General features: G+C 39.2%; 1 protein-coding gene across 6 annotated transcripts in view; it reads right to left on the bottom strand.

Annotated features, from left to right (window-relative positions):
* The window catches only part of Zzz3 (zinc finger ZZ-type containing 3), a 68,110-nt gene that overhangs the window by 8,010 nt on the left and 38,016 nt on the right, over positions 1-22,084 (bottom strand). For 5 of the 6 annotated variants that reach the window (XM_021196188.2, XM_029537240.1, XM_029537237.1 and 2 more), the window contains 6 exons: positions 5,133-5,271; positions 3,003-3,150; positions 2,797-2,912; positions 2,197-2,268; positions 1,177-1,278; positions 423-518 (listed from right to left, as the gene is read on the bottom strand). In XM_021196188.2, coding sequence (XP_021051847.1) covers positions 423-518; positions 1,177-1,278; positions 2,197-2,268; positions 2,797-2,912; positions 3,003-3,150; positions 5,133-5,271 — 673 coding nt within the window. The remainder of the gene's footprint in view (positions 1-422; positions 519-1,176; positions 1,279-2,196; positions 2,269-2,796; positions 2,913-3,002; positions 3,151-5,132; positions 5,272-22,084) is intronic. The other variant, XM_021196189.2, reaches the window with a different exon arrangement.

Raw genomic sequence — 22,084 nt, 5'->3', positions numbered from 1 at the left:
GAGAGAGAGAGAGAGAGAGAGAGAGAGAGAGAGAGAGAGAGAGAGAGAGAGAGAAAGTTTCCATACTATCTGAGTGTATAAACAATCACGTAACATGGAGCAACTACTTGCTTTATGATTATCACTTAATCCTTGTAACTGGGAGATACACAATTATAAGCATGAGGAGATAGAGTTCCAAGGTGAGGGCAGTGGTGGAATTGGATTAGATCTATGTGGAGGCACAGCCCTCATACCAGCTACTAATGCGGATACCACTCATGACCAGTACATACCAGACACAAAAAGAACCACTGATCCACTTATACCCTACACAGAGAAATGTCAGAAAGAAGAGGAGCACAGCTTAACAAACTCACACCACTCAGCAGCTCTGAGCTCAGTGACCCTCGCTGAGCTCCACTCCTGTATGGGCTCCTTACCTTTCTGGAGTATATATATAAGTTAGGGGTTCTGCCTGGAACTGGTATGCCGGCTTTCGTTAGCTTTATGAAATACTTCTGTACACGACTGGCAACCTAAAGAAACATGAAGCTCTTTCAACATAACGAAATAGTGTGATATTTGAGATGTTTTAAGTGGTAACAATTAAATTAACTTTTAAATTGCCATCAAAGACATTTATAAGTTATAACCTAGACAAAACCAATTCGTGTAAATCTCAATTTGTTTGATTCCAAAGCTAAACAATCATTCCTCCTGGTGAGCACTGAGGAGCACACAGGAAGCCTTGTCTGTCAGTACTACAGGTGGGCATGAGGAAGAAAACTATGCTGTCCATGCTGTCCATTTTCAGAAAGACAATCAGGGAGATGGTATTAATGAAATGCCACAAAATCCAATAGCACAGTCTAACAAAAAAGGACATTGTCAGCACACTCACTAAGCACTCAGGAGATGCAAGGTCCAATACATACATACATACATACATATGTGTATATATAATATGTATATATGTTACTTACACACACACACACACACACACACACAGTGTTTTACATTGACACAAAGCAGTGTTACTTATGCTGTTCCTGCTAGAGACACAAAAATAAGCAGTGCTAATCAATTTAAAACTACCATACACTAGAGCTAGCAATGGTATCAATTGTGCTGATGTGGCTGCAGAACTGTCCATGGGAAACCATCTACCATTCAGTCTGCAGCCATTCGCATCACCTGTTTGGCTGTCCGGTTGCCCAGTTCATCAGCAATCTTCTGCCACCGCCGAGATTCTACTTCTTCAGGGGGGTATTTCAGGAGTAGCTGTTCGAGTTTTTTCTGCACCAAATCCAAGAACAAATTTGAAGGGAATAAAGGATTCCATTTAAAATACTGGATTTCTGAATAAATACATTCACATTTCATTCGAAACACAATACAGCTTTCCCAATTCTCGATGTCATATCACGTTGTTATCAGCGATTCTCAAGGTAGAAAGCGTCCCAGTTAGGAGGTTAAGACGCCACAGGCCAAGTGAGATTACAGGAGATACCTATAAAGCCCTTATAAAGGCTCTTCACTTCACTTCAGTGGCAAACTAGCACAAGGAAACAGAGGAGAGCTACAGTGTAGTTGTAGACGTCTCAGTGAGCACAGTTTCCCAACTATCTTTTCTTGATTGAACACACTCCCTTCAGCTTTAACAGAGAGCATGAAAATTCACTGGATGTGGAACAAGAGACCCTTCCTCCTTTGCGTGATCTGTCATCCAAGCACCTAGGTGAATATTAAAACCCTGAGACACACAACCATTTAGTCCACGGAATCAAGCTGCCTGAGCTTTTTACACAATCCTCAATTCAGCTGAAGGGAACGCACAGGAAATGTTCCAAGCATGCCAGCCTAGCTTCTCAGTTCCCCCACAAAAATTAAAATGCAACTGATAACAGCTTTGCTTGTTTTGAGGCTTTTCTTTCTCACAGCTGCTTTTAAGAGTATCATCCATGCCTAGCCTCCTTCCCAAACCCAGATTTTTTTTTCTTTAAGAATTATTCTCAGTTTGTCCTCAAAATCCAAAATTCATAAAAGTACTAAGTATAAGTACTTCTAAATATTTTAAACTCATAATTTAAAGAAATTAAATGCAAAAGTAATGAAATGCAACAGTTAATGCTTGCCTAGTAATGCTAAGTCTATCTACTGTAACAGTCTAGATTTCCTTTTAGCCCAAAGAGGCAAAAAGCATGCATGTGTCACCTGTTCTTCAACAGTCCACAGCTGGTTGAAGGTCTCAGGCTTGCTGTCATCACACAGACGACCTCTTATCATCTGCATATAAAAAAGGCTTTAGGTAAATGAAAAATATCAAGGGTACAGTCAAAGAGGACCCAAGAAATGTTTTAGAATTTTCAAAATATCTTTGCATATTTTTTAATATATATACCACCTATTTACTGAATTTTTTTTCCATATTCTTGTAACTCCTTTCTAGACACAGGAAATATGGGTTCAAATTGAAAACTAACAGTCCAACTGAGACAAGGCCACATCTGAAATCCTGGTCACACTTTATTGTGCACTGGGACTAGGAACAGCACCCAAAAGGCCTACTTAAAAATACATAAAAACCCAAACTGTGACCAGAACAAGTTACATCTTATAAGAACATGCAACTAGAAAACTGGGCATAAACAACAACAAAAGAGTCGTGGCTACCAGTTTAAAGGCAGATTTAGGTTTCCTCTTAACTTGAAAGTTCATATTCTCATTGTTTGTCAGTAAACAACTCTTCAGATTAAGAACATAAATCAGCAAAACGTTCAGCTTCATGCTATTCAGGTATTTCACAGTGCTTACCTGAGGACGACTATGGGAGCCTTCTGGACCATCACTCAAAGGCAACATGGAGTATGAAAGGGATTCTCCATCCTTCTTAGGATCTAAAGGACTTTTTGGTCTAGCAGGCAACCCTACTAAAAATCAAATCATACACAGAATTATTCAATTAGGACACTACAAGACATTTTCCTCATTAAATTCTTATCATGTAGGTTCTTTCTTACCTTTATCAAAAACTAACTTAACTCTCCTAGTATGTCTTTTGCGGTGTTTAAATTCTCTTTCAAAGTTCCCAAGGCTATTAGTGTACTGGTCCCACATTATCTCAGGTAACTGAACAACTCTCTGTGGGTATGGAAGCCCTATGTCAGCCTGGGACAAAAAAGACAAAACAAGATAAAAATATCAGAGTGACAACAAGATAAAAATATCAGAGTGACAACATACATTTAACTCAAGAATAGGCAAAATAAAAATGTAATAGGCAAACTGTAAATACTACTTATAGAGTGCTAACTATACTACGCAGAGATGCACACTGCGCCTGTAGCAACTTCACACACACACCACACCAACTACCTATCAGTTCTAAGAATAAGCACAGTGAATGTGCCGGATGCAACAAATGATGAGACACAGAAAATTTGATGTTAGCCTAAAGGTTGTGGCTATTCACCCTTGCCAGATAATCATTATGACAACGTTCTCTTTCTCGAAGTGCTGGGGATCAAACCTGGGGGCCTTGTACAAAACATGCAAATGCTACAACCACATTTACATCTCTTGCTCCAAATTATGACATCTTAAAATTCTAAACTAAATCTAGGACAAAGAAAAGCAACATAACTTTTGAATCTTTACTGAGTAGGTACATTTTAATACACACCTGCTCATCTTTGTAAAGCTAAGATGTTCTCTTTCTGAATTTAAAACATTTCTAAATTAAACCTAGAAATGAAAAACAAGCAAATAGCTAACTGCATATAAATCTAGTAACTATAACCTGCAACTAGAAAACTAAATGCATGTTTTTGCTTACCGGAACACAAATAAACCACGATTAAAGTTAATACATTATTACTTATTTCTCTAACACTTTTAATTTAACTTGCCAAAACTTGTCATTTTAAGAACATCTTTGTGCTCGAACTGTTTATAATAATAAAAGATGCTTTTTTCCCCCCCCATTTATTTATTATTGGGTTGCTTAGAGTCGTTTTGTCTTGTTTCTTGAACTCTTACAGCCCAGGATGACCTCAGATAAGATCAATTAGTAGGTGAGGATGACCTTCATCTCTTGATCTTTCTGCTTCAGGTAAATGATGGGATTCTAAATGTGTACCACCACACACGGTTCCAAGGGGAATGCTATTTTAACAGAGAAGGTACAATGCAACAGCTCTGAAAGCCAGTTTCTAACAAGATAGATGATGTATACATTATGAAATGCAGTGTTTTCTGTAACCAGGGAAAGGAACATGTCAATTGCACTGTATCAGAGTTACTCAGATTTAGCTTTGTATGTTTTCACACAATGTTGATACTGAGCCTTTCAAATACACTGAGTGAGGTACAGTGATGTTTTTAACGAGATAGATGATGTATGCATTATGAAATGCAGTGTTTTCTGAAACCAGGGAAAGGAACATCTCAGTTACACTGTATCAGAGTTACTCAGATTTAGCTTTGTATGTTTTCACACAATGTTGATACTGAGCCTTTCAAATACACTGAGTGAGGTACAGCGATAGACACCCCCCCCACACATACACACTTTGTACTTATGTTTATTTACATACTGATCAGTTAGGGGCTCCCTACTTTGATGCACTTAAGAGTTTGAATGGTTTGCTGTTAAACATTAAAGTTTCAAAATAAGAAAGAAAACAGTTTCACACTAAGAAAAAAAAAGTCTTTTACAAAATTAAATAAAATTCAGTTTCTCTTCATAGACTTGGTTATCATAACCTTAAATATGTTCAAAATAAATCTTTGTGTTGTATCTATACACATTTGCTTATTTTACTCAGTAGCAAATGCAACCCAAATAAAGGCCGTTAATAACCGACCAATCCTCTGTGCCAGGCCTCAGAGGGTAATAGGGTGGGGAACAGATACAGAATAAGCAAAACCGCTCTTTCCAAACAGCCAATGAAAGCTTAGCTCTGTTCACTTGGCAAGATATCCCTGCATTACATGGGGAGGAAGAGAAAGCTTAAGCTGCCTTTAGTAATATGGCAGGTTATGGAATTAAATATTCTTAAGGCATAAACTCATTTTAAAAAAGCACAATTATTTTAAATTACCAAATATGCCACAATCTTTAAAAGTATCAAAGTGCATTCTTTTTGTACCTTCTTCTGAAGTTTCTCCACAAATCCAATAGGATTTTTGAGTGCTTCTCTCTGGTGTCTGCCTAGACTTTCCAGGTCTTGCACTGCCTGCGAGCGCTGAGCCTCAAGTACAGCGATGGTCTGCAGCAGCCTCTGATAACTGAGACAGAGAGAGGACGCTCACTTCAGGTTCTACTAACAACACTAACAACTTAGTTCAAGTCAGCATCTACTAGGTATTAAGTCACACAGTCTTTTTAGAGTTACCTGAGAGAGTTTAGTAAAACATATTACTGGGAATAAATGAGGTCTTCCTGAGTTACGAAGTACCTAGTCAGAAAAGATTAGTTAGAGAGAGCAAAACCTTCTTTCCCAGCTTAAAGCTTCTCATTCTGGAACCCTGAACAAGTCGAGAAAACAAGAAATATTTTGATGTTTCAGCAACCAAAGTTTTAAGAAACTTCTTAATAAAAGAACCAAAATTCTGTAATTTCATACAAGGAGAGGAGTCACCAGATCCTACTTTCTGGTTACACTAATGTGACAACACTCTTCCAATGCCACAGGACAGCATGCATAGTATGATATGGTAGTAGGTCACACAGTTCTCAACTGCTCTAGAATCTACTTCGCCCACATAGGAAATCTCAATTTCTATCGCAATCCTATTTTTTCCAGCATTCAAGATAAGGGTAAACATTCAGTTCTGAGAGAAAAGCTGGAGGCATGATTTCCCTACCCACCGGGGTTCACTTGCGAAAACACAGCTTCATCCATGTAACTCTACCTACTTGTCACAGAGACACTCATGAGCTCATTCTCACTCAGGGTCTCTAGGGTAACACTGTCCTGAGTCTGGAATCCCTGGCTTTACATATAAATACACAGAAATGTAAGAACCCCAAAGCCTAAATGCTCACAGAAGTAATATGAAAAGTCACTGCAAATTCACTGCAGAAGCAGCAGCTTTGTCCTTAAAAGTATCAACAGAGCAGTTTTCTTTATGGTCCAAATACATTGTTTCTTAATAGACTACAACTCCATTATGGAAAAATACATCTGTTTTGCTTGCTTTCTTTTTTTTAAGACAAGTTATCATACTTCCCAGCATGTAGACACTCAATAAATTTATTGAATAAATGTCTGATGTTTTACACAATCAGAACCAGAGTAAGTCTTCTAAGTTAGAAGCCAGCAGAAATATCTAAGGTGAAACAATGAACCTACGAGACTCACCAAATGGTGATACTTAAAGCATCTTATTATTGTCAAGTCTTTGTAGGCTAAAGTTGATGACGTATTGAGTATTAGCATAAAATTGTATAGGTTATGGAAACAGTCAATTTGAGGCCAGTGAAGGACACAAACAATGCTGTCTGGGGGAAGGGCAACAAAAGCGTAACTTTTCAGCTCTAATTTTGCTTAACTCTGACAAAATGGCTAGAAGGGATAAGACAAACATGTAAGGTCTACAATGAAATAATGAAAACCTGTACAAGAAGAGTGAATTCAAGTCTTCTACCCCAATTTAAATTATTTCCCACTAGCCAGAGATTGTCAGTCTATTCCTGGGGAGATAGGGAAAAAAATTAAAATCTGGAACACCATAGCCTAACATATCCAAATCTATCTTCAGTCCCACCTATAGCTTTTTCCACTGAGAAGCAAAGTGAGCAAGGAAGGATTCACTAACGAATCCAAGGTAAGACTCAGTTCTTCACTGATACAGCCACTGTTTGCCAAGAAAACAAGACACTCTCTTAAAAGCTCTAGCAATCACCCAAATAAGATAGACCTGGAAATTAGGATTAACATGGGAGCTACAGTAATGGGAGAAAGAAACAGAACCGGGCATCATCCTGAGGATGAAAGGCTTGTAGCTGAGGATCTATCATGGTGGCCATCTACTTTTTTTTTTTTTTTTAAATTCTCCAAGTTTTTTAAAAGAAAGAAGGCTGAGTACGATGCCTTACATCTTTAAGTTCAGCAATTGAGAGACAAAGGCAGGTGGATCTCTTGAGTTTGAGGCCAACCTAGTCTATGTAAGTGAGTGAATTACACAAGGACAGCTGGAGCTATCAAGTGAGATGCTGCATCAATAAAATAAAATAAAATGACAGAAAGATACTGTGTCTTTGATCCCAAGTAAGAGCAACATATTAAGTGACATTGTCACCTCGTGGTTAGATCAGACCTGCCAATGCTCCACTTGGGAAAATGACAAGGATGTGACCAGATAAGACAGATGTACAACCAAGTAATAAGAGGCAGCTAACAAGGCCAAATATGATAGATTATACCTAAGTCAAACATTCAGAGGGCTAAAGTAGAAGGATGAAAAATCTGAGGGCACCGTGTCTAAAAACACCACAACAAAAGATCTAACATTTGTTTTGTATACTATATGCCAGACACTGCTATATTTTAAATTTCATAAACTTAAAACAGGTACCATTCATTATTCAAGGCATACTACAAAGGAAACCCCTGTCTCAAACAGAAGATGTTTTCAACTCACCACAGATGTTCATCCAAATATTTTTTAAAAATAAAAAAATCCAAATACAATGAAATGAAAAAAGTCCTAAACCTCCATAGAACCAACAAAACCCTTTCACTCTGGTTCTGACTCCACCTGTGAAGATGATTCGTGCTTCTTGTGTGATGTGAAGTTATAACTTTCCAACAGGACTGCTGTGTGCTGACTCTGTAAGAACAGTCTGCTCGCAGGCCGTGGTGGCGCACGCCTTTAATCCCAGCACTCGGGAGGCAGAGGCTGGCAGATTTCTGAGTTTGAGGCCAGCCTGTCTACAAAATGAGTTCCAGGACAGCCAGGGCTACACAGAGAAACCCTGTCTCGAAGAAAAAAAAAAACCCTCTGCTTGACCCTTACAAGACGCTAGCAGTGCGTTTACCTGCAGCAGAGAGTTCTCAATCTCACCTTATTCATCACCTTGACATACAGACATGTGGCTGCCAGGCTAGGAGATGGTATTTGAGAACAGTACCTATATCTAAGTTATTTCCACTACCCTTTCTGGCCAAATTTTACTGACTTTTATGAACATAAACATTATGGTTAAAAGACTTTATTGTCCAATTTTCTAGGCAGTATTTGCATGAATAGCCATCAACATAGGAGGGAGAGAGAAAAACAGGAGGAGGAAGATGGAAAATTTTACTATTCAGTGCACCACCATCTTCTTCCAGGGGCCAAGCTTCCATTTCCATGGTGGAGAGTATTCTTCAGAGCTCATTTGGACATTTTTAACCTTTAAAAATAAATGTGGAAACCTGTTTTTAAAAACATCTAGCTTTAAGACATTCTGCCAAGAACATTGGTCTGATTCTTCAAAATAATTGTCAGCAGAAAGGGCCCTGGTTCAATCCTGGCTTTCTGCACCAGATGAATAAAGAGGATAAATAAAAAGGACAGGAGTGCTCCCAGGTATGGTGGAGGAGGGTTAATACAGATGACAAACACAGTTACATAAAGGCAGGGACATCTGGAGTCCAGAGGAAGCTCTTCAATTACAGGTGAGGTCACCACAATGAGATCTACGTCTGGTACTCTGACAACTGATTTTTAGTAAAGATTTTTTAAAATTCTTGTTTTATCTATATTTGTTTACATTTGGTTTTCTAACTGTATTTCAACCAATTTTTTTTCTCCTGAAAATTCTTCCCCATTTCTCTTGCCTCTACGTCCCCCCTTTCTTACCCTTGAGTCTATTTACAGTATGCTTGCCCCTGCTCTCCTGTAGTTACTGTAAGTGCCAGCACTGTTCTAACTGAGCTTCACTGTAGCCATACATACCTGGTGTGTGCTGCTGTTTGGTTTATTACTGTTGTTGTTGTTGTTGGTTTGGTTTGGTTTTGAGCTTTAGGTTTCTTCCTTCCTAACCATTAACAAGTACTGACGGCACCTTCAGGTAAAGACTACTCACTACATACATGTCATACTTCCTACTTAAAATCACAGGAAATATGAAAAAGCAAAGCAAAATTATTACTACTTCTAAATTTACATCTATTCAATAACTGAAATAAAAGAATTCGAAAATGTAAACTCCAAAAATCTAATGTAATATGAGATCGATGACCTGAAAAATGAGAAATCCAAGAAATAGAGTGTAGCAGGGAGAGGACCCGGGAAGTGAAAAGCTCAGTAAATCTAACTCAACAGGAAGGATCTAAAGGCAGAAGAAAGCCGCAGTGTGGAAGTCAGCTAAGGCAAGGTTTACACCAAGGTGGCAAATTGAAAACCAGCCACAACCACAATATTTACAACACTGAAACCCAAGCGGCCATGAATCTGCGCTAAAGGAGAGAATCAAGCTACAGACTAATCCAGCAAAATTATCACTCAAAGCTCCTCAAATTTAGGGAGAGAAACATACATCCAACTACATACAAGGAGCAGGTACAATTCAACAGAAGAAACCAGAAAAGTACATTCCGCTGTCATATTCCAATTAGAATCTGCAAGACAAGACACCACAGACAGACAGACAGACAGACAGACAGACAGACAGACAGACAGACACACACACACACACACACACACACACACACACACACACACTCATTTGTGGCCATTAAAGATAAGTCTGAAGGGTAAGAGAGATGGGCCAGCAGTTTAGAGCACTTGTTACTCTTGCAGAGGACCTGTGTTGGATCCCCAGGACCATTTGATGGCTCACAACCATCTGTAACTCCAGTTCCAAGGAATCTGACCCCCTCCTCTGGCCTCTGTAAGCACCAGGAACGTAGGCAAAATACCCAATATACATAATACAAAATAGAATCTTAAACAAAAAGAAAAGAAAACTTTTTAAAAAATTGTATTTTTCATACCTTGGCTTCTTACTTTATGTATACCAAAAGACAAAACAAAAATAAACAAAATCCCTCAACAACTGTTTATAGTATGTTCTTATACAAATTACTTAAGTGCCTGAAGATCGCTCATCAATTCTATGAGTTATAGTTCACACATTTTGCCTACAGTAAATCATTAATACATACAGCTGCTTTGTGACCTAACACATGTTATCATTTCCACTCTTCCATTTCTAGAAAACCGAGCGGCCTTTGAAAGCGAAGACTGCTCTGACTTACTCGATTGTACTTTCAAACCCTAACCACGGAATAGGCTTGTCAACGCCTGGTCTTACAGAAGAACACAGTGAGTCCCTCAGATGTATTAGAACCAGAACTAAAGCTCATAGCCCTCCACACAGCAATGACATTCCACTTTTAAAAGGCAGGTGCAGAAGAGATGATTCAGTAAAGTTGCCTGCCACTTGAGGAACTAAGTTCTATCCCCTGGGCCTACATGGTAGAAGGGCAGAATCTACCTCCATACCTACACCAAGTGTATCCGTAAACATGTAGACATATACACAAATAAATAAATGTAATAAAAACATTTTTTAAGCAGCAAGCAGGTTTGAAGACATCACAGCACTTGGAAGGCAGAGATAAGACCATGATTTGGAGGCTAACCTGGGCTACATGGTGAGATCCTACTTCAAAAGGCAAAGTAAATAGAGGAAAACAAAACAACTAGGATCCCTTTCAACAGACCTTATAACCCATTTGAATACCTTAACATCTTCAAAGACCCTCAGTCAGAATATGTCAAAATACAAAACAGTTAAAATACAAATATACAAAATACAAAACAGTTAAAGTTTTAACTATCAACTACATGACACATTTTCTAGCCAGTTCTACAAGTTGCTCTAACAGTAAATTATGTTATATGCACACCTCTTAACTAAGCTCTTCCACCAAAATCTATTTATCAAGGACACCAGTACTTAACAGTATTCTGCAGAAGGTTTACAGGCCTGAGGACAGCCCAGGCTAGAGGACAAATTCAAGGCCAGCCTAGCAATAAAGCAACATCCCACGGAAGGAGGCAAGCTGTTTTCAAACATACGATCATCAAGTAAGAGTTAATCATACCTCGATTTATCCACGGCAAGTTTCTGGAATGAATTTGCCAGAACACATACAAAGCTGTGAAAGGAACTGCACATTGCATTCTAAGAGAAAACTGTTAGGCAAATATAATAAAATAACAGCTACCACTACCAAAGATTCACAGAATATTAGAGCTAGACAGAAGTTGCCACTTTTAGGATAAGCACTGAAGTGAGGGCTGCTCAGAAGTAAAACATTTACATGATGCGAAACCCTTGGTTCAATCCCCAGCACCACAAAAGAAGGATATTGATTTATGTTATGTTATTAAAACATTTTCTAATAATGAGATACAAACTCAGAGCAGAAGTATGAAACATGAAAATAAAATCCCCATGATACCAACATTATGAAATAAAGTTAACATATTTTAATCTAGTGAGAAAAACATGTAGGTTTTTTATAAAATATAGGAGAATAAAAATGCTAAATTAATTTTTTACAAAGTTACATAATAGGTTTTCATTCACAATACAGAGGAATAAGAATTTCTGCTAAATAAATTTGTGCTTTAAAGATTACAACCACTATTCTTAAGTATTTCCCCATGTATCTGGGAATAAAAACTGGGCCTAAAAGTTAAGGAACTCCTAGAAAAGAATACACATTACTAACAATGTATCATCAAAATTGTAACAAGTGTCCCTTTCTAAAATAAGATGCTCAACAGAGGTACATGGCATCTAGGAACTCTGCAGTGCATTCCTAATTAATCTGCAAACTGAAAACCACGCTTGCAAAACTTCCTCTTAAGCTACTAACATAGTTCCTAAGAATCTGCAGGTTTCACAAGGAGCAGGGATCTCTCAAGGGTGGAAACTCTCAGGAACTGGACAGAGTCCCCTCACTACCCTTGTAGAAGTCACGGATTGGTTTTTGCTCCCCCAAACACTCATTTTTCTTGTAAACACTCAGTGTTTGTTTTTTAACATTATTACTAAAATTATCATACCTTTACAACAAAGAACATTCACAAGTCTGTAATTCCTAAGAACATTTTGGTGCTCTACTTAAATGAACAAAAAGCCATATTTCAGGCATTTCAGTATATCACATGATTTGGCTAAAGACAACAAACTAAGCTGCTTTTAAGACTGCCGGATGCCAGCTCACAGGGCCCTCGTGGTGGTAGGCTATTTCAACATACATAGAAAACCCATCTCAACACAGTCTGCTACTATCTTTAAATTTATCCCCAATTAAGGGGGGGAAATCATCAATAATTAGCTTTTCTTTGTTAAAAATAAGATTCTATATTTTTGCTCTAAGCGCTGCCATCATAAGAGGTATGCTCCCAACATGTCTTATATATACGCATAGTAAAACTTAACAAACAAAATAAAAATATAATTCTCTCTTCATGTTTCTCAGGAGAGTATCTCCAATATATCATATGATCATAGTCTTCTATACTATTTTAGGCATTTTTACAGTAACATGTATAACTGAGTTACCCTTTACCAGGTAATTAAGTACACAACCCCATCACAACTTTACACTAATCCATCATGACCCAGGTCCCCAAACACTCCAACAATCAGTTCTTGCTGCCCTGCTGCCCAGTCCCTCAAACAATCTGCTTTAATTTCACTAAATGTGCCTGTTCAAGCTGACATCCATAAATGGAGCTGGATGACCTGCTGGGTCCTGCTTACTATTTTCAAGATTCCTAGTACCTGGACTTTACTTTTCTTTCTTCTTGCCTTTTTTTTTTTTTTTTTTTTTTTTTTTTTTTTTTTTTTTTTTTTTTTTTTTTGGTATGTTTAAAGTTGCTTTTCAAGTTTTTTTAGGGGGGGCAGCATGAATGTTTTTGCTTGCATGTATGTTTGTCCACCTTCACTGTGAGGTGCTGTATAGGTGCTAGGAGTCAAATCTGCGTCTGCAAAAGCAGCAAGTGCCCTCAACTGCTAAGTCATTTCTCTAGCCACTCCCGCCTTCTCTATGGCCAAATGATATTCCATTACAATAACAGTCATCAACTGCTAGGTGTCTGGGTTGTCTCTACCTTTTGACTATTATGACTTGTGTTACTGTGAACATCTGCATCTAAGTTCTTGTTTGAACAGCAATTTTTAATTCTTTGGGGCATTTGAAAGGAGAACTTGGCCTATGAAGGCATTGTATTTTTATATATGTGATATATTGCCTGAAGTTGTTGTATTTGTACAGTCATGCAAACATATGAAGGCCAGAAGTTGACTCAAGGTGTCTTCCTTCAATACTTCCTGCCTTATATAGACAGGACCTCACTTGAAACCAGAGCTTGCAGATTTGTCTATTCTAGCTGGCAGTTTGCTTTAAGGAATCCCTTCTCTGGCTCCAAGCACTGGGATTACAGGCAGTGCACTGAACTTGCTTGCGGACTCATGGGATCCCAATTGTATCCTCCTGGTTATTACACAAGTGTGTTATCTTCTGAGCCATCTCTCCAACCCCCAAGGACAAGTTTAGCACATTACACTAGTTGTTTCTTTTCTTCCCTACAAATAGCAGGACACCTGACCCAGGGGATCCAATCTGCTACATAATCAGTGACTACAGCACTCTCCAGTCTGTAAACAGATATAGGGCTAGTGTTGATGGTCCTGTATTGCTACTGGTACAGTGCCATCACCATAGCAAACATAATACAAAGCAGCAGTATAGTAAATGAAACCCCAGTATGGAGGAAATTGAGAAGAACAAGGAAAAAACAGAGAATGAGGTATAAGGGCACATACTGTCTTCCATACTGACAGGAGAGGCACAACTGGGCAGTGTTTCCTGAGCTTGGCTTAGTTAAAAGGGTGTCTACTGCTCTTTACTTAACCTTTTTGACTCATGTATGCTATATACCTGCACTGAAATCATTCTAAATTCTCATTAAAGTATTCAATTATCATACACAAGGGAATTTAAAACAAGTCAATAAAAAAAGTATGTATGTACTCTATATGCATGCCAGGTACCCATGGAACCTCCAAGAGCACTAAGAATCCCCTGAACTGAACTTACAGGTGGTTGTGAGCCACCTGCTGTGGGTCCTCTGCAAAAGCAGCAAGCGCTCTTTACTGCTCCAGCCCCTCCAGCTCCGTTTTTTTTGTTTTGTTTTTTGTTTGTTTGTTTTTTAAGTATGTGTGTACACTTGAGGACAGGTGCCTGATGAAGTTAAAGATATCAGAATATTCTGGAATGAGAATTACAGTTGTGTACCACCCAATTTGGATGCTGGGAACTGAACTTGGGTCCTTATCAATAGCAATATGTACTCAAACACTGCTGTCTTTCCTGAGCCTTTCAAACTTTCTTTCTGAAGATAGTTCTGAGTGGGTTTCTAGTTCCTGCCACTAACAATGTAATAAAGTGTGGTTCTGTTGCCTTGATTTCATCTTCATTGCTGGGTTTTGAAGGTGCTACTTACTAAGGGGAGGGAGTATGTACAGGGATGGAGGGTGTTCTTTCAAAATAGGGTCTTACTATCTAGGCAGCCTGGTCTAGAACTCACTCCCAAGTGCAGAATCACAGGCGCAGTGTCATACCTGGAGCCAATCACTCAATTAAATAAGCTTCATAAAAGTTCAAAGATCTTGAATCTGAATTTTTACTTATATTTATAGAGCTACTTGTACCCTAAACCTGGGGGTTCTTATGGGAACAGAACTTAAAGGGCCTTTCAAACTGTTCCTACTGCTTTTCTAAATGTGCAAAAAGCAAGAAAAACAAACAACAGAATAAACCCAAAAGAAAACAAAAACCAAGGCTCTTCTCTAAAGAGAACGGCAGTCTCACTGTCTTCTGCAGACAGTCCGTCCTAGCCCAGGTGGATCAAATGTCTCCTCACCCAGGAGTTTTAGCGCGCTTGCTCTAGACACACTCACTGTAATGGATCTTCTACTCTGCTACTGCAGCTGCAAGGTTTCATGGAACAGAAACAAGGTATGTATAGGGTGTGAGTGAGGTCCACAGCAGCCCTCCATCTCCCTCCACCTTACTTTTTGAGACAATGTTTTTCACTGAAGTATCACTGATTGGATACACTGGATGGCTAGCCAACTCCCGAGATCCACCCTTCAGGGCCAGTGTTAGAGACAAACCATTTCTCTTTTTCCAAGTCCTTCAGCCCTGAACCAGATGTATACCATTGTGTACTATTTCAAAAGCCTACACACAAAACTCAAGACTGTAAAAATACATTTAAAAATTATAACATTTGACAATAAAAACTTTATCTCAAAACACAACTCTGTATGTTTTTATTCCCAATTTTTATACTCTAATTATAAAAATATTAGTTTGACAACCCATTCTTAAATACACAACTCCAGCAATACTTCTCCCCATATGTGAGTTTAATAAACTGTGAATGATTATGCAGCGTACTCAACTTTTTTAAAACTTAAAATCAAGACAGTTTTTACAAGTCTGGCAACTGAGAATCCAGCTCAGTGGTAGATTCTTGCCTAGCATGCATAAAAACCTAGGGTTAATTTTCAACACTGAAAAAATAAAGACTTTATTACCAGAAGTATGCTAATTTTTCTAACATTTTCAAAACCGGTTAAGGGTTTGGAAATTCTCTTAAGCTGAAGGACATGGTTCTCTAAGAGCTTGTGGTCTATCATATACAATTATAGCAGTTATCACTCACTACCATACAGCAGTGTCGGACCAGTCTTGAGAAGAGAAAGACTTCTCAGAGGCTAGCTAAGAGGGCTCCTGCTTGTTGACAGAGGACAATAACCAGGGGGATCAGCACCACACAGAGCAGAGCAGGTAGTATGTACATGAGAAGGCACTCCTCCAGGCATGCCCAATGTCAACACCTACAAAGTTCAGCTGGAGAAGTAAAAGAATTACAAAATCGAAGTGAAAAAACCCACTAAGAGTATCTTCAAGTATTTACAATTTTATGTTGGGCTGCACTCACAGCTACCCTTGAGCACATGATACCCATGGGCCCTGAGTTAAACATACTTGGTTGCATACTTAGTAAAGGTGTGCCATACACACCTTTAACCCCAGCACTCAGGGGGCGGAGGCAGGCAGATCTCTGAGTCTAAGGCCAGCTTGGGCTAGAGAGTGAGTTTCGGAATTGTGGGACAGACAGCCAGGGCCACACAGAGAGAGAAACCCAGTCTCTGAAACCACTGCTCCCCCATTCCCCTGTTTTTTTGGAAATAGGGCTGGAGAGATAATTTCGAGCAGGTAAAGGCATTTGCCACCAAAGCTGACACCATGGGAGAACAAAGAGCACCTCTAAGTTGCCCTCTGACCTCTACAGGCTGCTGCCCCTCTCCCACTAGTTAACAGGGAAAAAAAAAGTATATTCCATTTAATTGGGCTAGCACGTAGAATAATAAGGGAGAGATAGTAAAGGGAAGTGTTTTAAATGAGCAGCTATTACCTAAAGCATGTGTTTCAAAGGAAAAGGTTAGTTTGGGACTGGACCACAATTAGTTGGGGTCTTTGTATCCCAGAAAGCAAGAAACCATTTCAGATGACCCAGAGAAGAGCTGACACTGACACTCATTCACAGAGCTCAACCCACAGCTGCTAGATGAGTTGAAAAACAGCTGCCTGCCTAGTTAAGTGAAAGATGCTGAAAAATGACTGGAAAGCAGTAATAAACTCATCCTCATACATGGTCTGCTCTGTTTACTGTGCAACAATGGAAATAGTCTTGAGTAATAGAACAGTCCAAGCTTACGCTTCGCACTTAAATCCACTACTAAACAGGTAACATATTTCTAATCCACAGTAGCTAAATGAGAACCCCAGAGAAGGACAAAAAGAAAATAATTAATTAGTAATTGAGAATGAGTAGTATCAAAACCAAGGTGAAATGCAAGGAGAAAAGTACATTCAGAGGACAATATACTGGCTACAATTATTGTACAAGTGATGAATCAGCTCTTAGTGTCTGCTTGGCTTCCCACCAGGATGGAGACAGGCTTGCTCTGAGTGCTCTTCCTGGCTGGTACAGTCAACCACACTGCCTTTGTAAGGAACTTAATTTGAGTCTACACTTGAATGAGGTACCATTTAAAATGCAAATCTTATCTAGTTGTAACTTTAAAAAAAACTATGAAATGCATGCTCTACTTGATACCTTGGCTCCTCCCATAACTGCCTGCTCTAGAGTTTTCTCAGCTACACCAGGAGAGGCTGGGAACGTGGACTGGAGGAAGAAGATGAGCCCAGTGCGGGAACAGTTTGTGTTCTCCAGAACAGCAGAGTTCATTGTTGTTGACCAAAACAGCACATATTTCAAACCAAGAGGCATAATAATATCCCCAACACTGAGAGTTGATGGATGTAACAATTTTCTTAATCTGACCTTTATATAATGTATACATTTTTGAGTATCACACTAAATGTGTAAAATGCACAATCATGTGTTAAGCACAAGGAAAAAGACACTTCATTTCAACTATAATCAGTTTGATTATCTCATTTCATACCCTTGTTACCAATAAACTATGACCATGAAACTTTCCTTCTATGAATATGCTATGTATTTTAAGAATCTGGTAGCACACTACAGATCTAAAGAGGAACGATAATGTAGGAAATGTAAAAAATAGCAAAATAAAAGATGAATCAAAAAATTCTAACTTAAATGGTAAACGGTATTAGAGAAAACAACTGTGAGATATTCCAGTTAATTCTTAAAATTTTTAATTTGCAACACGGGGTTTGACTCTGCATAGCTCAGGCTACGTAGCTCTGGCAGTTCTGGAACTATGTAGGCTGGCTGCAGACTCTCCCAAGTGCTGGAGTGAGTGGCAAGCACCTCCACCCCCCCACCAGCTAACTTTATTACAAAGGAAAACTGGGGCTGGAGAATGGGTAGGAAAGAGCACAAGTTGTCCTTTCAGTGGCTCTAAGTTTGGTTCCTAGCTCCCGCATGGTGGCTCAGAACTGTCTCCAACTCTGGTTTCAGGGAGATCTGATACCCTCTTACTATCTCCAGCAGCACTGGACATACATGATGCAAAGATACAAGTATAAAAATTATTCATATTCATAAAAAATAACTAAAGGCCATTTATTAGAAATGAGGGTAAACTGGTATTGATATAAAGGAGCACATTCCTATGCCTTTCTAAACATAGTATACAGTGGACATAGTCCAGCAAAAGTCCTAGCAATAAGAAAAAGGAGCAAAAATCCAGAGGTATTACACCACTTAACTCTTAGCATTACTTCTTCAAACCTAGTAGTTTTATGTCTTCTTGTATGCACTTTCTCTTGCTGATCCTCATGAACTTTATCTCAACCAGTGATCTAATTTTAACTACTGCTCTAATCACTGAAATAGCTAAAAACATATTTCAAGTAATAGCTAACTTTATTCAACTATAATTTCTATTATTCCAATTTTCAATAAATGTCAAAGAATATCAATAAAAATTAATTTCTAGGGCTGGAGGTAAAAGTTTAATAGTAGAGCCCACGTTCAACCCTCAGTATCTGAAATAGTGGTAATTAATATCTCCAAATAGTCAACCAGCAGGTAGAAGGGGTATCATTAAAGAGGAAATACTGCCAAGTGTACATTAAGTCAAAGGTGGATTTCTGAGTTCGAGGCCAGCCTGGTCTATAGAGTGAGTTCCAGGACAGCCAGGGCGACACAGAGAAACCCTGTCTCAAAAAACCAAACAATGGGGCTGGAGAGATGGCTTAGTGATTAGGAGCACCAACTGCTCTTCCAGAGGTTCTGAGTTCAATTCCCAGCAACCACATGGTGGCTCACAACCATCTGTAATGGGATCCAACACCCTCTTCTGGTGTGTCTGAAGAGAGCGGCAGTGTACTCACATACATAAAATAAATAAATAAAAATCTTAAAAAAAAAAAAAAAAATACAGGCGTGGTGGCACACGCCTTTAATCCCAGCACTCGGGAGGCAGAGGCCGGTGGATTTCTGAGTTTGAGGTCAATCTGGTCTACAGAGTGAGTTCCAGGACAGCCAGGGCCATACAGAGAAACCCTGTCTCAAAAAACCAAAAACCAAAAAAAAAGACAAACAAACAAAAAAAATTAAGTCAAGCTGGGCATGACAGCATATGCCTTTAATCTCACCAGAGGCAGGCAGATTTCTATGAGTTGAAGGCCTGCCTGGTCTACATAGTGATTTCCAAGACAGCCAGGGCTACATAGTGATCCTGTCTTTAAAAAAAAAAAAAAACCAAAAGAAAGAGGGAGCCAATGGTGGTGGCTTATGCCTTTAAATCCCAGAGCACTTGAATGGCAGAGACAGGTGGATCTCTATAAATTCAAGGCCAGTTTTGTCTACACAGAGAGTTCCAGAACAGCCAAGGCTACATACACAAAGAAACCCTGTCTCCAAAAAAAAAAAAAGGAAGAAAGGAAATAAAAAAGAAAAGATCAAATGAAAGAGAGGAAGGAGGGGGAGATGAAGCAATCATAATACAACAGGAGGCTAAAGAGATGGCTCCTCAGCTAAAAGCACTTGAAACGGCTCACAAACATGCAGGCAAAACACTCATATATAAAGCAAATTAAGTATCTAAAATAAACTTTAAAAATAAAATGCCAAATGAAGGGCTAGAGAAATACCTCAGCAATTAAGAACACTCTTTGCTCTCTTGCAGAAGACCTGAGTTCAGTTTCTAGCACCCACATCAGCAATCCTACAACCACTTAATGAACATAATAAACTCATTCAGGCTCACACAATTTGATAGATCTGCAAAGTCAGATGCATCTATTTACAGCCATGGCAAAATAACTGACACTGACTGACTCTTGTGATGTAACTTTTCTCAGACCCAGGTAACAGACAATGCAAAACCAAGCTGTGTGCAAAAGAGCAAACCAATGAGGAAAGGCCTTACTAGGAAGAACTCCCAATATATTTTAGACAACAAAGTGTTTCTCAACAGAGACTCAGAAAACAGCCTGGGGGAGCCAAGGAGTGAGAGTATGTAGGACACAACACCAAAGAGGAAGAAATCATAGAAAAAGACCTAAATGTACAGGGAGCCTCTACCTGGAAACAAAGTTACACAAACCTAACAGGAGATTCCACAGACCAAGCAAATAACTACCATGGAGCTATACACAAAACAATTAAGTGTTCACAAAGCAAAAATTACACGTTCCAACCAGCCAGAATAAAGCATTCTTTACAGAAGGCAGGGCTAGGAGAAACAATCCATGACTGTAATGGTGTTACACCCAAACACCAGTGCCTTAGCCTTCCCCAATCCTGCCATATGTATCTGCTTACATGGCCACTCATTTGGAACCTTTCTGGATCCAACAGGTATCCAATGGGTCTAACACCATTACAGTCAAGGGTTATTTCTCTAAGCCCTGCCTTCTATAGAGAATTCTTTACTAATGTGTACTAAAAAAAAGGACCTATGTGTAGGCATCCTTTATACTGACCAATTAGAAGGAAAACTCAACAAAAATGAAAGGAAATACTAAGTCACAGCACTGCCAAAAGAACACAGACAGAAGCGAAACTACTGGAAGGCCAGGGCCATCCAACATGAAAAAGTAGACCTATTATACTGGTATCAAGAGTATCACTCCACCACCTCTGCAAGGAATAAGCATAAATCAACAATGTTAAGACTATATGCATGTGCTTAAGATGAGTGCAAAGAATCATTTAAAATCATCTACATTATTTGAAAATTCCAGATTCTGGCAATAGGGCTCAGTAGTTAAGAACACCCGCTGCTGCTTCTAGGGTTTTTTGTACTCTGGGGTGCAGGGTTCTCGGCACCTACATGGTGGCTCACAACCGTCTGAAACTCCAGCTCAAAGGGACCAGCTATCCTATCCTGGCCTCCACAGGGACCAGGCTGCACCAATGTGGTGCACAGACATATGCAGTCAAAATACCCGTACACATAATAAAATAGCATCTTTGTGTTGGCAACAATTCATTCCATGTTTTGATTAGTCAATGGCTTACTCCCTGACAACAGTTATAGTTAAGTTACAGTTGCTCCTCTCATTCACCTACACACCCGATGCCTGGGGCAAGCTTGGTCGGCCCCACAGCTCTTTCCATGAGCTGATAAGCACCAAGCATATTCCTCTTCCCACAGCACTCTCAACCCTCAGAGTAGTCTTCTCAGATTAACCACATCCTCTGTCTGAAGCCACATTCTTTAAACAATAACAAAAACATGGTAATTAAGTTAACCAGGGATGGGACTTACTTATCTAAAATGATGATCCTGACAGATTAAAAACACTGTATTTAACTATTGTCAGATTTTAAAACCAACAAAAAACAACAACAACAAAACCTCAAATAAACGAAAAACCAAAGATCTGCTCTATAAGGTTTTCAACCTAGAAACCTAAATCATCACTGAATAACTAGGCGTGGTTCAGATCACCAACTAAAAGACAGAAGGCTGAGTCCAGTGGTGGATGACACTCTTGTAATCCCAGAGGAAAAGGGAGGAGGGTCAAGAAGTTCAAGGTTACCTTCAGCAACATCACAAGATGGAGGGCAGCCTAGGCTACAAGAGACCCTGTCTCAAAGCAAACCAAAGCAAACCTCCCTAGTTTCTAAAAAGGCCAAGGTATACCCCATTTCAACCACGGGGCCTTTGATGTTGGCAGCAGTATGGTGTCACACACACTTCCAAAGTGTGCTATGACTGAGCTAGACCTCTGACCCTGGTGATGAGCCTCTGCCGTGCTGCCTGTGTTAATACACCCATTTAATAACTGTCTTTGACATACACACTTGAAGGTTTCCTTTGCGTGATCACCTCTTGAATTGGAAAAGCAGTACTATAAATTAAGGCCCAGGGCTTAACATCCTCACCTGACTCTGAGAGCAAGATCCTTAAAGGCTTATCCCAGGCAGCTAGGCCAGCAACTTCTCACAAAGTATTGCCTTGGGCCCTCTATGCCAAACCTGAGAACATCTACTAAGATAACTATAAACAAAAATCTCACCAAAAGAAAATACTTTCTAGTCCCCTTACTCAGTGAGCAAATGT

The sequence above is a fragment of the Mus pahari genome, chromosome 4, assembly GCF_900095145.1.
Source record: "Mus pahari chromosome 4, PAHARI_EIJ_v1.1, whole genome shotgun sequence".
In the NCBI taxonomy this organism is placed as follows: domain Eukaryota; kingdom Metazoa; phylum Chordata; class Mammalia; order Rodentia; family Muridae; genus Mus; species Mus pahari.
This window is presented reverse-complemented; position numbering and strand designations above follow the sequence as displayed.